This window comes from Malaclemys terrapin, chromosome 4 (genome assembly GCF_027887155.1).
Source record: "Malaclemys terrapin pileata isolate rMalTer1 chromosome 4, rMalTer1.hap1, whole genome shotgun sequence".
Classification (NCBI taxonomy): domain Eukaryota; kingdom Metazoa; phylum Chordata; order Testudines; family Emydidae; genus Malaclemys; species Malaclemys terrapin.
The window spans coordinates 85,045,092-85,060,131 of record NC_071508.1 but is presented as its reverse complement, the minus strand read 5'-3'; the positions used below and the strand labels follow the sequence as shown (position 1 = coordinate 85,060,131).

The 15,040-nt window shown below is 41.4% G+C and overlaps 1 protein-coding gene across 4 annotated transcripts in view; it reads right to left on the bottom strand.

Moving 5' to 3' along the window:
• Window positions 1–15,040, bottom strand: part of RAD51B (RAD51 paralog B) — a 606,119-nt gene that overhangs the window by 208,497 nt on the left and 382,582 nt on the right. For all 4 annotated transcript variants that reach the window (XM_054028316.1, XM_054028318.1, XM_054028319.1 and 1 more), the window contains one exon: window positions 14,530–14,654. In XM_054028316.1, coding sequence (XP_053884291.1) covers window positions 14,530–14,654 — 125 coding nt within the window. The remainder of the gene's footprint in view (window positions 1–14,529; window positions 14,655–15,040) is intronic.

The window sequence follows — 15,040 nt, the reverse complement described above, 5'->3', positions numbered from 1 at the left end:
CCAAGGCCCTGCCTCCCATTCACTCCTCTTCCCCCCTTTCCCCAGTAGCTTGCTGCTTTTTCTCTCTCGCTTCCCCCTCACCCCCGGGTTGGGAGGGACTGGATATCAAAGGCTGTTACTATCGTATAAGACTGTTTAGTGGCCTTGTAACAGGGAGCCATCTCAGCGAGTCTCTATGTGGCATGACATAGCCCTACTGATTCGTTACCCTTAGCTCCCTCTTGGCTCTTGTAAGAACTTACCTCCCAGGACAGAATACTTAAACTAATATCTCCCCTTTGTGGAGTCTCATTTATTAAATCTCCTACAGCAAGAGTGCCCAATCTACAGCCCGCAGGCCATACACAGCCCACCAGAGCATTTCATAAGGCCTGCGGCCTGCTTCAACACAATATACTAATGGCCAATTCATTAGCATTTTATCATCACGTTTATATCATTTTAGTTTACACAAGTGTGTACATAGACAGTACTATACATAGAAACAACCTATCTAAAGACTTATGAAACAAGCTGAACTTAAAATATAAATCAATACAGATAACTTTAAATCTTATTAAAATATGTAGAATCTATGTATCTAATGTAATGAATCTACATATTTTAATAAGACACACAAGGTTGTGCTTAGGTTTATGAGGCCCTCCTGTGTATTAAGGTTGGGCATCACTGTCCTACAGCATATCAACCTATTTCTTTGCTCAAGTCCAACCCTTGTTACTAGGATCCCACTGCCCTCCTTCTGGGCCAGTTCTGAGAACTCAAGTAGGTTCCCGCCCTAGGCTTGGGGTGGGGGGCAGGCCAGCCTCCTTCTCTCCTTCCTTTACCACTCTGGAGGCTTCTTTTTTATCTGCAAGCTTGGACTGATTTAACCACATGACCTACCTGTCATGTAGCTATGATAATTGCCCCCACTTTGGGAGGAGATCTGAGTAAGTCAGGTGAGGCTGGACCCATTACCCCTTAAAGGGCCAGTCACCCTGTGGCAGGCCTGTGTGAAATGAGCTAGTGGTCTCAATTCAGTTTCAAGGAAATAGATTTTTTTAAAATCACCACTAAAGGCACAAACTGACATCACTGATGGGAATTCTAACAGACGCCAAGGATGGAACAGGATACAAAGAACGAACTCCTCGCACCCCTAGAGATGGCCCCATGAGGTCAAGGGTTGGGTATATTGGTAGGGTTCTTATGAAGAGAACTAGGTACTGCCTGTTCTGTACCCAATCTAAGGACACACATTGGCCCTCAGTCACTAGGGCTATCACTCCAGCATCTTTCACTCGTATTAGTGTCACTTTAAAAAACATTAATTCAAGTGAAATCTCTAGATGACTGAGTGGATTAGAAGATGTGCTCCTAATGTGCTCAGAGCATGGTGAAAGTTTGCATTGCCTGAATCTGGCATGCCTGACTCCAGCCCCTTTTATGGAAGGTACAGTATATTTTGTCCACTGAAGACAGTATTTCAAAACTTGTCTGGTGTTAAAATGTTCTCTTAGCTTTGACACATCTGAAAGGTTTTCGCAAATACCACAGGATGTAGATAGTGCCAACTGAGCTCCTTTTCTCACAAACCATTGGGAAAATGCTACATGAGATGTTTGCTTTTGAGGGGTAGCTAGATTAACCATGTGACAATGGGAAGGCCATGTCCTCACTATCACTGCACTCCTGTCCCTGTTTCTTTTATTAGTTGTCCCCCGTAATTTTTTGGTCTCCAGGTCCTGTGGACCCCCCCCCCCCCCCCCTTAGGCTGGGGGGGGGGGGATCCTTTAGAAGTGGGCGCCTTCGCCAGCCCACTTCCTGGATCCCAATAGAATCACTTTTGTCGGTATAACTTATGTCACTCAGGCGTGTGAATAAATACCCCTCCTCCCCCCCGCAACATCAAGTTATACCAACAGAAGCACCGGTATGGACAGTGCTATGTTGGTAGGAGATGGTGGTTTTATTATGTTGACGGGAGAGCTCTCTTCCGTCAGCACAGAGCGGCTACACGATCGATCTTACAGCTGCACAGCTGCCTTGGTACAGCTGTGCCGCTGTAAGCTCGCTAATGTAGACATTGCCTCAGATCTTCTTGATGTCAAACATGTTTGTGGTAAGAGCTGGGGAAGAAACTAGACCCTAGGTGCCAGTGCAGTTAATATAGAAAGCTTGACAGAGGTCAGGGGATCTGCATAAAGTCTGAGCAGTTTCTGTAATGTAGCTGAAGTAGCACAACCAATAACCTTACAGTTCACCTCTAGAATCCTTCACATGTCCTCGGTCTCCTTACAGAGCAGGAGACTGTCATCAAGAACCAGCACGGATAGTAACCTCTCAAAAGATCAAAAGGGCTGGTGTCAGTACAAGAACACTAATATTTTCTTTTCTCTATCCAAACGAACTGATGCCAGGATGATAGCATGTGTTTGTGTGTATGCACCTACACAGGGAGTCTACAGGTTATTACTTTTGTACTCCCTGCTGAAATTAGCAACTTTCATTTCCCATATGTACTTTTATCTATTTCATATTTCAGATTCTTGCCAGGCCAGGTCTACCCCAGAAACTTTTGCTGGTATAGTAATGTCAGTTAGGGAGTATGATATTTTTTACAACTTTTCTATGCTAGCAAAGCCCTAATGTATCAAAGTTATATCAGCATAAAGCACATTTGCCAGTACAGCTTATTTTGCTTGGTGAATCAGTATGAGCTACACCGGCAAAAGAACTCTATACAGATACCAACAAAATGGCAAACATTTTCTAACGTAGACCTGGCCTAAGAAGAAATGTCAAATAATCTAGTGATCAAGCAGAAAATCCACACAGTTAAGTTTTTAGACCTGGGTTGAGTCTGCAGTTCGAAAAAATGTCTTCTGGCTTATAAACTAAGCTCGTATGAGGAGCAAGAATAGATGTGAAGTCCCATCATGTTGTTTACACAGAATCACTTTTTTTATTTTAACTGTACTTCAACATCAGCCTATGTCAGAGAACAGATTGATTTTGCTGAACTTTTCAAAAATAATTCACTCTTATTCAGGTTCAGTTTTTTTTTAATCAAGTGAGAGGTACAAAGGTTCTGGTAAGGGACAGGAGGCAGTGAAATCTGTCAAGGTATTCCAAGGATAAACAATTCCTGATATTATACTTCTGGTGTCAGGAGTGATGTTGTTCCAGTTATCGACAGGAAATTTTTCCCTAGACTAATTCCAGTCTGTTTTCAGGGGGAGCATGACACTGAAGTACAGTTCAAGTCAGAAAAGTGCTTCTCTATAAAAAACATGAGAGTGCTCCATATTTATTCTCTCAGTGCAAACAAGCTCAGCGTACAAGCCAAGAAATGATTTCTCTAACTGAAAACTCAGCCCAATGTTTTAAAATCAAATTGGGTTCCCCTCTGCCTTTCCCCCTCTCCCCTCCTTTTCTAAAATGTTATTTTAATGAATTGTGAATTTAGTTTTTGTAAAAGGTGCTGGATTGACAGCCCTGGAGACCAAAGTCCTCTGTTTATCATCAGAATTGCTGTATTCCCCACCCTACCCTGGAAATGTGTTCCAATCCTGTCCTGCTGGGACCATGGTAGATGCCTCATAATACAGATCAGAAGACAGTCCCTGCTTCTAAGAGCTTACAAATTAATTTCACAGATCATGCAATGAAGGGGATAAGGTAACAAAACAGTAGGGAAGGGAGGAAGGGCAAGACAATAAGATCATGGTTACTTAGCAAAGGCTAGTACACAGCATGGAAAAGTAAAGATTTTCTTTTTTGTTGATATAAAAATTTCAACAACAATGTACGAATGCCACTGTTGGCTCATTTTTATAGTCTTGGTGGCAGAAGTAAGTCTTTTGAAGGGATATTAGTGAGACGACAGGGACCTTACAGACCATCTTTAAAAAAGGATTCCATATATAAAGAGACAACATGAAAAAAAGCCTGGAGCTGGACAATGAGGATTGAAGAGAGCATCACTGCCGTCTACCCTCTCCATTCTGAGAGTGTGATAAGAAATACGGTTGGATAAAAATGGAGGGGCAGACTTATGCAGAACTTTGGAAAGACAAGACAGGAAGCTAAAATTTCAAGTAATGAAGTAGAGGAAAGCAGTGAAGAAATTTAAAGAGAGGGGTTAGAAAATGGTTTTAGTAGTTGTGTTTCAGTTCTCTGTGACCCAGTTTCCTAGGAATAATATTGACCTGTGTCACAGGGGTGTTGTGGGGATTAAGTATTCATGACTGTACAGTAATTTTAAAATGTGATGCCCTGTATAAGTACTAGTATGATTATTAGGTCACTAGTTCACATCCAGCCAAGTTGGTAGTGACCAAAGGGAATTACCAGCTGAAAGCTGCCTGATTGGTCTGTGAGAAATAACTTGGATGTTGCAGTTCAGTTACTAGTAGACAAGTGTCCAAAACACAGCTGCCCCCCTTTGTTGCAGGTTTCAGCAGAAAGGCTCAGGACTGAATTTGCCTCAAATCCCTAGAGCTGTTCCCAATCCTTGTCTGGAATGCCCCACATCAGTAGAAGTGGGAGTTGAGAAGTTTGCACAGCTGCTGCTTATGCTTTACCTCTTCTGGGAATAAACAGTTTCCAGGGCTCTCAATCTGGCACCCTTCACCAGCATAAAAATCACTTAACATTTTTTAAAAGCTGATTAAATGAAAGATTGAGTGAAACATATGATTCCATTCTGTTCTACTCCATTCTATTAAGAGTCCTTTCCTTGCTCTTTAGGTTCTTATACAGTATCCATCAATGCAGTCTCTGAGCCCCTGACTAAATGGTACATGGTTAAGACTGATATAATGTAAACATTTTTCCTGTGTAAAAGCACCTCGATAATGGGAGTGGTCCATAAATCCAGCCCCATTTAGTGTAGACAGTACTCAGGCAGTGTTTATGTTGTGCATACACCCCACACAAGTCCATTAGCAGGGATAGTTCACTGCAAACAGCAGAAGCATGAACAAACACATAAGTCAGCCAAGTGGCCTGATGATGTGTCACCTCTAGAAACTTGTTACTGTGCCTTTCCCTCTACTTTATTGCATCATTTGAATTTAGAACATTAGCTAGTTTAATACTGCACCAGATTATTATATTAACCATATTTATGTAATTGTTACATGGTATGTTAATATGTGCAGCCTCATCCTGCTCTCATACAGCTCACTAAACTTGCATTGCCACTGCCCGTGACTGTATCTGCCCTGTGGATAAGTGGAAGACTTCAGTCTACAGGGCTATCAGTCGAGAACCTTCCACCCATGCTCATCTGACCTTTTTTTTAAAAGACATGCTAATTGTTTAAAATGCACTAAAATTTGAACCTGTCACATACTGTGCAATTTTATTACCAAAACTTTATCATTAGCCTTGAGTCTAAATAGAAAAAGTCAAGGGGAGACAGGACCCAGCAGTAGCCCAGCTATCCTAGAGAAAGGATCCACAAAAGACAGAAGGTAGTAGGGTTCATAGAATTCTGATCAAAGCTCTCTCAATGTCTCCACACTTGCCATTCTTTCAAACTCCAAGACCAACAGAAGGATCTTGCCACACATAAAGCAAAATGAGAAAAATAAAATATGCCAGCTGGAGACATGAGAGAAAGAGAAGGTAGGTGAGGTGATATCTTTTATTGGATCAACTTCTGTGGGTGACAGACACGTTTTTGAGCTTACACAGAGCTCTTCTTCAGGGGCATTGGAAAGTCACTTCACTGTTCTTTTCTCCCTGGGAGCAATGATTTTGATGAGTATCTGAGAAAAAGGAAACTTAGGATAAATTAAAAGAGAGCAAACAAATCCAATGAGTAATGAGAGATAGGCTACTACCTAACCTGCAAGAGACATTGTGTGTGGTGCCCACATCTGCAGTTCCTAGAAAGATACTGTTGATGATGCTGGTGCAGAAAGACATTACACACCAGGAAAGCGCATTTGAGAATAAACAGTGAAGTAAGGTTAAATAGAATCAGTCACGCTACAATTTTAACTCCATTGGAAACACAGGGAAAATGGGGACAGCAAGGGAAATAGTATGATTCTCAAATAGATATAGACTAAAAATGATGAGAAAAAATATTTCCAGCCTTTTATGAGGGTTTGGCAAACAAGAATGATTTATCTTGCTTTGCTATATTAAGGAGATTTCTTTTCCAGTTATGTAATTGTGCAAATTCTACAAGCTTGGGTAAAATAATCTTCTCGGAGAACCCCTCCTCCCATAAACTGTGTGATATAGAGTCTGGGTTAATGAAATTGTAAATCTGGTTACCTAAACCTGCATTGTGGTCTGGGAACAAGCCTGTGTTAAAGTGCACTGACGTACTTTGAAACTATGTTCTTCATAACACTGAACCATTAAAGTATAATCCCCACCTGGAAAATGTACTCTCTGGCAATACATTCATCCCTTCAAGTGACTCATTCAAACAGTCATTTCTCTTTGTCTTGGCAGGAAATCTATTTTTTACCTGGCGTTATCTTCAGAAGGCTCATTTTCTATATTGTAGGTATGGCATATAGTGGTGTGGCACAATATAGATGGATGTCTATAACAGGCAACTTTCTAAGTGAATTCCACTTCTACTTCAACACCCAGCCCTCTGCCCTAGAGAGGTATTATTTACCATTCAATTATCTGGAATAGTAATATCCTTTTTTGCCACTACTTTGCATTGAGCTAATGGTCAACACATTATTCAATACCACCTTCTGATTTTTTTCCTGCATTACTGCCCAAAAAGCAGCACTGTACTGGGCCATATGCTGCTGTCCTTGCTCAACGTATGGTACTCAGGTGGATGTCAGCTGGGGTTTCCCACATAGATCCAGGCCCCTAGGAGACACTTTGTCTGTACATGTACACTTGGGCATGTCAATGCTTTAAATTACATTTCTGCTGCAATCCTCATCCTGGGCTTCATCCACTCTTGCCTTGACTATTGAAATTTCCTTCTCTGTGGCTTCCCCAAATCCCAGTTCACCAGACTGCAGCATGAGCAGAATGATACTTCCTGCCTCACACATGCAAAGAGACACAATCACGTTCCCCACGTACTCAAATACCTTTGTTGGCTCAAGATCCAGTCCAGAATCCAGTTCAAATCTGCTGTTGTGTTTGAAACTCTCCAAGGGCTTGCCCATGCCCACCTCAAAGATCTTGGCTCTCTCTCTACTTCCCTCACTCAAACACAACTGGCTTCTTCTCTGCCTTACCACTGCAGATCCTGCCATCAAGAATAGCTTTATGTGTTTCTGCTTTGTCCTAAAGGTATGTCTACACAGCAAAGAAAAGCCCACCTAGGCCAGCTGACTTGGGCTCCCAGGGCTCAGGTTGCGTGGGGCTGTTTCACTGCTGTGCAGACTTCCGTGCTCGGGCTGGAGCCTGAGCTCTAGGACCTTACCACCCCACAGGGTCCTACAGCCCGAATTCCGGCCCAACCCTAGAAGTCTACACAGCAACGAACCAGCCCCGCAGCCCGCGCCCTGCGAACCTGTAGCTGCTGGCATAGGCCAGCCGCAGGTTTTTCTTTGCTGTACAGACATACCCTACAACTAATTTCAAGACTCATCCATGAATATCTTTTCTCCCTGTCTATGTTTTCATTTGCTTTTTTCATTTAACTTCGTAACTGTTAGTTATAGCAACGGCATAAAGCATGTGGGGATCCAGTTTATAGGGAAGACACTAGAATACACAACTATATTGTTTATACTGTACTTGTGCCGGTCATGATCCCCACTCACAGTAAATATACCCAATTTCTTTAGATTAAAACTCAACACTCCATAACTTGCAATAAATATGTCCATCTCTCTAAAATATCCAGAATCTTCTGTAATTTGGGGCAATAATCCTCCACTGTTTGCACACCTGCCTAAATTTGACACCATTTGAAAATATGATCACTATATTCATTATACTCCAGTTTACTAAAGCAGATTTTTAAAAAGTATTAATCACACATTGCACCCCTGTGATTAGCACTTATTTCCTCTCCTCTGTGCAAATGCAATGTGATGTATTTGCTTTCTCTTCTTCTTATTGAGAAAAAGCTAGCCTGACACTAACTTATCTCAATCCCCTCACTTGCTATCAGAACCATATCAGCAAATTCCTTAGAATTGGGTTAATTAACTTTTGCTTCAGTGGCTGTAAATAACAATACTGTAGGTTCTGCAGTATGTTTAATCATCATTCCTTAGTCATAGGTGGAATGACAAACCTATAAAGAGACAACGTGCAGCAATTAATATCTGACCAGAAGTTGGTCCAATAAAAGATATTACCTCACCCACCTTTCAGAGTAGCAGCCGTGTTAGTCTGTATCCGCAAAAAGAACAGGAGTACTTGTGGCACCTTAGAGACTAACAAATTTATTTGAGCATAAGCTTTCGTGGGCTATCTTGATTATCACTTCAAAAGTTTTTTTCTCTTACTTAATTGGTCTCTCAGAGTTGGTAAGACAACTCCCACCTTTTCATGCTCTCTGTATGTGTATATATATCTCCTCAATATATGTTCCATTCTATGCATCCGAAGAAGTGGGCTGTAGCCCATGAAAGCTTATGCTCAAATAAATTGGTTAGTCTCTAAGGTGCAACAAGTACTCCTGTTCTTCTCACTCACCTTGTCTCTCTAATATCCTGGGACTGACATGGCGACAACCACACTGCATGTAGAAAAACATATATACAGTTTGGAAGACTTGCTCCCAAAACTTTTTGAAAGTCATTTTTTCATTATATATCTCCAAAGGTCATGGTTCTCTGATAGTCACAAGATTGGAATGCTATTCATACAGTACTAAGCAAACAGCACAAGAACAGCTGGTCTGTAACCAAGGACACCCTGAAAGTTATGTCTGGTATCACTTTGATTAAGGGAAGTCTTGTGCTTGTTTTTATGAGTCACAATGGATTTGTGGAATTGGAACACTTTACCTGAATCAGGAAAACTGCCATCTAATATGTCACCTGGTCTAGGCTGTGAAAGTCCTAACCCCTACCTCAATCCAAAACACAGCCTCTTTGCAAGGAGCACCACAGGAAAAGGTTTACTATCATCATAAAATAACACTTTGAACTTCTCTAAGCACCTTCCATCTGAGGAGCTCAAAGAGTTTTACGGCATTAATGAAATATGATGAGCCTCATAACCCTCTTGTGTGGTATAAAGTAACACAAGACCATAATAATTGCCACACAGATTAGACCAGTGCATCATCTAGTCCAGGACCTTATTTAATAGTGATTAAAATAGCATGTCAACCTTTTAAAACCATGGGGGTGCTAGCTCCTGAAGAGAGTCCAGTGGACTTGGGACCATAAGTCTCTGAGCCTATTGACTCAATGCAGGAAGTAAAGGCAATAAAAAAAGCTATGAGTGTGTGGGTAGTCCCTAGTGAACCCCATTGTTTTTGGCCCAAACCCAATGGGTCCATATGATTCTGTGTAGACTTCAGGAGAATGAATAGAATTTCACTGTTTGATGCCTACCCTAGTCCCAGGTCAATGACCTATTTGACTGGTTAGAGAAAAACAAATAAATTGCTATTTTATACTTAGCAAAAGGATGTTGGCAAATTCCCCTCACAAAGGAGTCCAAAGAGAACTTCCTTTGCCACCCTCCTCAGAGCTCTTTAATTTCATCACCACACTTCACAGAAGTTTAGGGACCAAGTCCTCAATTAGTATTAGCAGTACGTGGCTGTGTTCTTGGATGGCATGATTAATTTTGGTACAGAGTGGAGATTCCACCTCAGGAATATTGCTTCTGTCCTGAAGGAATCCAAATGTGAAATTGCGGAACTACTAACTGTAGTATGTAACTTATAATTTAAATCATCTTCTCTACCAGATGACTGAAGGATAGCTAATGTGATGCCAATTTTTTAAAAAAAAGCTCCAGAGGTGATCACAGCAATTACAGGCCAGTTAGCCTAACTTCAGTACCAGGCAAATTGGTTGAAACTATAGTAGAAGACAGAATTATCAGACACATAGATGAACACGATTTGTTGGGGAAATCACACCTCACCAATCTACTAGAATTCTTTGAGGATCAACAAGCATGCGGACAAAGGAAATCCAGTGGATATAGTGTGCTTAGATTTTCAGAAAGCCTTTGACAAGATCCCTCACAAAAGGCTCTTAAGCAAAATAAGCTGGCATGGGATACGAGGGAAGGTCCTCTCATGGATCAGTAACTGGTTAAGATAGGAACCAAAGGGTAGGAATAAATGGTCAGTTTTCAGAATTGAGAGACATAAATACTGGTGTCACTCAAAGGTCTGTACTGGGACCAGTACTGTTCAACATATTCATAAATGATCTGGAAAAAGGGGTAAACAGTAAAGAGGCAAAATTTGCTGATGATACAAAACTACTCAAGATAGTTAAGTCCAAAGTAGACTGGAAAGAGTTACAAAGGGACCTCACAAAACTGGGTGACTGGGCAACAAAATAGCAGATGAAATTCAATGTTGATAAATGCAAAGTAATGCAGATTGGAAAACATAATCCCAACTATACATACAAAACGGTGGGATCTAAATTAGTTGTTACCACTCAAGAAAGAGATCTTACAGTCACTGTGGATAGTTCTCTGAAAACATCCACTCAGTCTGCAGCGGCAGTCAGAAAAGCTAACAATGTTGGGAATCATTAAGAAAGGTATAGATAATAAAACAGAAATTATCATATTGCCGCTATATAAACCCATAGTACATCCACATCTTTAATACTGCATGCAGATGTGGTTGCCCCATCTCAAAAATGATATATTGGAATTGGAAAAGGTACAGAAAAGGGCAACAAAAATGATCAGGGGTATGGAACAGCTTCCATATGAAGAGAGATTAATAAGACTGGGATTTTTCAGCTTGGAAAAAAGATGACTAAGGGGGGGATAGAACAGAGGTCTATAAAATCATGACATGTGGAGAAAGTAAATAAGGAAATGTTATTTACTCCTTCTCATAACACAGGAACTAGGGGTCACCAAACGAAATTAATAGGCAGCAGGTTTAAAACGGACAAAAGGAAGTATTTCTTCACACAACCCCAACTCCTCCTGGATAAATGAGGCACTAAAGAAAGCTGCTGTATTCAACACAAAAAGCAAGAATGGTCCATTTTAAGACAGGAAAACTGTTACGTGTGTTTCATTACTTTGCCACCCTCGCTTCTCTTTGAGTAGAACTCACCAGTCACAGGGGGCTCCAAACTGCCCAGTGAACCATGCAACCTGACACTGTCTTTTCCACAATAAAAGAGATCCTGTGCCAGAATTCTGTACTTCATTTCCCTGACTTCACTCAAATATTCATTATCCAATCTGATGCCTTGGAGTCACCCTGTCCCAGAACATTCAGGATTATGAATACTCACATAATATCTGAGTCTTCTCCAAGAAATGAGCATCCCCCAACTGAGAATGAGCATCTAGCAATCTGATATTCTGTGGTATCCCCTCACATATTATGCTTTAGGAAATCTCTTTGTCCTAGTTATGGATCCTCTCTCACTTATGCTAGCTTCATACTAGGAAGGACACCACTCCTTTGCTGATTTGATAGAATCTGGCCATACAGTCCTCTGCCTTTCAGGTGCTGGTTTTAACCTTGTCTGAGTGAACTCAAGGGACTAATGCAGGACAGATGCCTCTAATTTTCAAAGAGCGCTTATACAGAGGACAGTATCCTAGGAAATTGGCTGCCAAAAGAAAATTACTTTTCACTTCTTGAGCATCCCCCAACTTTGTGGGCTATAACCGTATGCACTTTAGTTTGCTTACTTTGTATTGTAAACCTCTTGTTTTCAATAGGTAAACAGAGGATCTGAGCGCCTTTATGAAGCCATTTTTACTCTGGGTTGGTGCTCTAAAATAAATAACCAGGCCTTTTTCCCCAAAAGAGGGTTTTTCTCCTATGCCAAAAAGGATCTCCTGTTGTTTGCAGGAGGGATTTTGAACTGGGTCCAGCCACAGGTCATCGTGCCACTTTCCCAGGGTAGCAAACCCTCTATTTGATGCCCAGGTCCCACTTTGGCAATCCCACATGCCCTCCATCTTTTTAGGGAGATTATGTGGTATGCCATGGTAATCTATCTGGAGGTCTGCCCAGTGGTGGGGCTGCTTTTTACTGGACTACAGCTTTCGGTATGCACTGAGGGTATTTCACAAAACTTTACATGTTCTCAAGTATCAGGGGGTAGCTGTGTTAGTCTGTATCCACAAAAACAACAAAAAAACTCAACAAAAACAAGGAGTGCCACCGGACTCCTTGTTGTTTTTTCACAAAACTTTCTAATTCCAAACTGCAAAAGAAAAAAGTGATACTTGTGATGAAGAGGATTAACAGTTATTTCTTCAAACTAACCCTATCATATCTGTTACTTTCAATCCTTCGCCATAACACTACTTACTTTCATGGTTAAAGCTAAGGTAAACTGATTTAACAAAACAGCAATGCTTGTCAATATCACTAACCAATAGCTTGTTCCAGCTACAGCAGCAGAAATCCAAGATTTAATCTGGAACCCTTGTAGGAATACTGTGGCCTCACATTTAGCACGAGATTTGTATGGTTCCAGGATGGTAGTGGAAACCAATACTTAAAGTGTTGTCCTAATCTGAAAAGCGTCTCTACAAATTGCATTTTTGTCTCAGGGTCGGCTCCAGGTACCAGCTTGTCAAGCAGGTGCTTGGGGCGGCCGCCCCGGAGAGGGGCGGCACGTCCAGGTATTCGGTGGACGGTCCCTCACTCCACCTAGGAGCGAAGGACCTCCCGCCGAATTGCCGCCGCAGATCGCGATCACGGCTTGCTTTTTTTTTTTTTTTTTTTTGGATGCTTGGGGCGGCCAAAACCCTGGAGCCGGCCCTGTTTTGTCTCACTAATATTGATAACAAATCTGCTCAGTTCACAAGAAACAAGATTGGCACGCTGATGATAATAATTATTAATAATTATACTTAACAATTCAAACTGGTTCAAACGTTTTGTTTTTGTTAAACATCTATTCAACTAAAGCATGCAGGAGAAAAGATCTTTGTTAAAGATTCAATTAAGGGCTAAGGAAACACCTTCTACACATTTCCATGAGTCTTCCAGAAAAGTCAGGGAAGACCTGACTTGATATCCTGAATTTCTCTCAGGTGAAAACAGCAGAATGTTTAGCCTGCTTAGTACATCATAAAGCAGCACTAAACCCAGTCCCCCCACCACACCAGCAAATCACATTTAAAATGATTCAGGACACAATTGGCTTCTTTCTACCTTTTACAACATGTCTAGAGGGACCAGAACTCCCTGTAGCACAGAATGTAAAGCAGAACTAGGAAGAACTTAAAGAGCAGCTGTATTCATAAATGTGTTTCTGTACAAATGACATTGTGGGTTCCATATTTATTTTTCAATGACTCCAAAGTAAATGTGCCCACTCTATGAGTCAAAAGATTCTTTTTCTACCTGTCTTTGATACAAATTCAACCTGGGATACGAGGATCCAGCTGAACTTTCTGCCTCACACTGTACATCATCCCCAGTAATAAAGATGCTGAAATGAGAACTCCACTGATTATGTTCATGGTAGAATCACTCTCCTGTAGCTGTATGGACCCTGGGAGGCTAGCAGAAGGAACGATTGGTTTGTGGCAGTAAAATCAGAAGCTCTGAATGGCAGACACATAGGGAGCAAATATGAGAAATAAGAAGGTGCAAGTTTTACATAGTCATTTTTCCGACAACACCCTGACTTTAAGGAACAGGAAATCAGTAACATTAGAAAGAGTGGCAGGATCTTTGGAAAGAGTTACAGTGGCAAAATAATGAAACATGCTAAACCAAGAAAGTCCAACCACATAGACACCCCAAGGGAATAAATTACATCATGAGTTGTGCTGGCCTCTCAAAAAGCAAACATATTAAGTCTTGAATCCCAATTTTTCACTGCAAGTAAAATTCTACCACACTTCACTGCACATCATAACATTTCTCAGCGAAAATGGTGAGTTCTCTCGCTATTGCTAAAATGCTCCTGGAAAATTTTCACCATGTTTGCAGTTAAAAGCTATTACTGCAGGTGGAGACAGAAAAATTTCACTTGCAAATAGCTGCAAAAATTTTAAGAGTTTCTATATGAATACTCACAACAGATATTTTGCTCAAGACTTGTAGAAAATCAGATAGTATACAGAGTGCAGGGCACATGGAGGACTGCCCCAAAGATCACTGACAAAGGACAACCTCCATCTCCAGAACATCAGGTACCAAGTCACTCAGAAAACGCCATCACTGCTCTAGAACACAGGGTATCAGAGCACTCAAGGAATGGCCCTCATCCAAAAGAACAGGGTACCAATGCACTCCATAAACCATAACCCCAAGCACAAGGGGCCAGCGTTCTCACAGAGTCCTCTCTGAGCCAACGGGGCCAGAACTCACAGCGAGCCCATCCCCTAAAGCACAGGTTATGAGGCTCTGGGCTCTCAATTTTTACTGTTTTTTCCTGATAAGTTCCTCACCTGTCTTGTGTGCAAGTCATGATACTGTAGTATGAGCCTGGTGTTGACGCTGTGACTCCATGTGTTCCCCAGTGCTGCTGTCACATAGCCAGGTTCCCTGTCCTTGCTCCCAGAGGCTCCTGAAACTAAAAACAATACAACGTCTGAGTCCAACGTGTCATGCCTGCACCAAGGATGTGTTTCACTGAAGAATCTTTGTCATGCGTCTCAGCTCATTCCACAAACTAAGCATTCATATGAATATTTGGCTTACATTTTCAATTGCAGGAACTCTCCACTATTTCTTAAGCATTCCCTGCCTTGTAGGCATAGGCCTGGTGTAAGTCCTCCTCTCGCAAAGTACTAATATGGGCTATCATTACATTGCAAAGCAGAGTCTAATTTCCAATGCATATTACTATGCTTTTCTAAGTACCTGATGTTGCACCATTCAGGAGAAGCACTGACAAACTTTCAGGTATTGGGAAAGAAATTTTAGACTAATATCGAGACCCAAAATTCTGTTTATTAT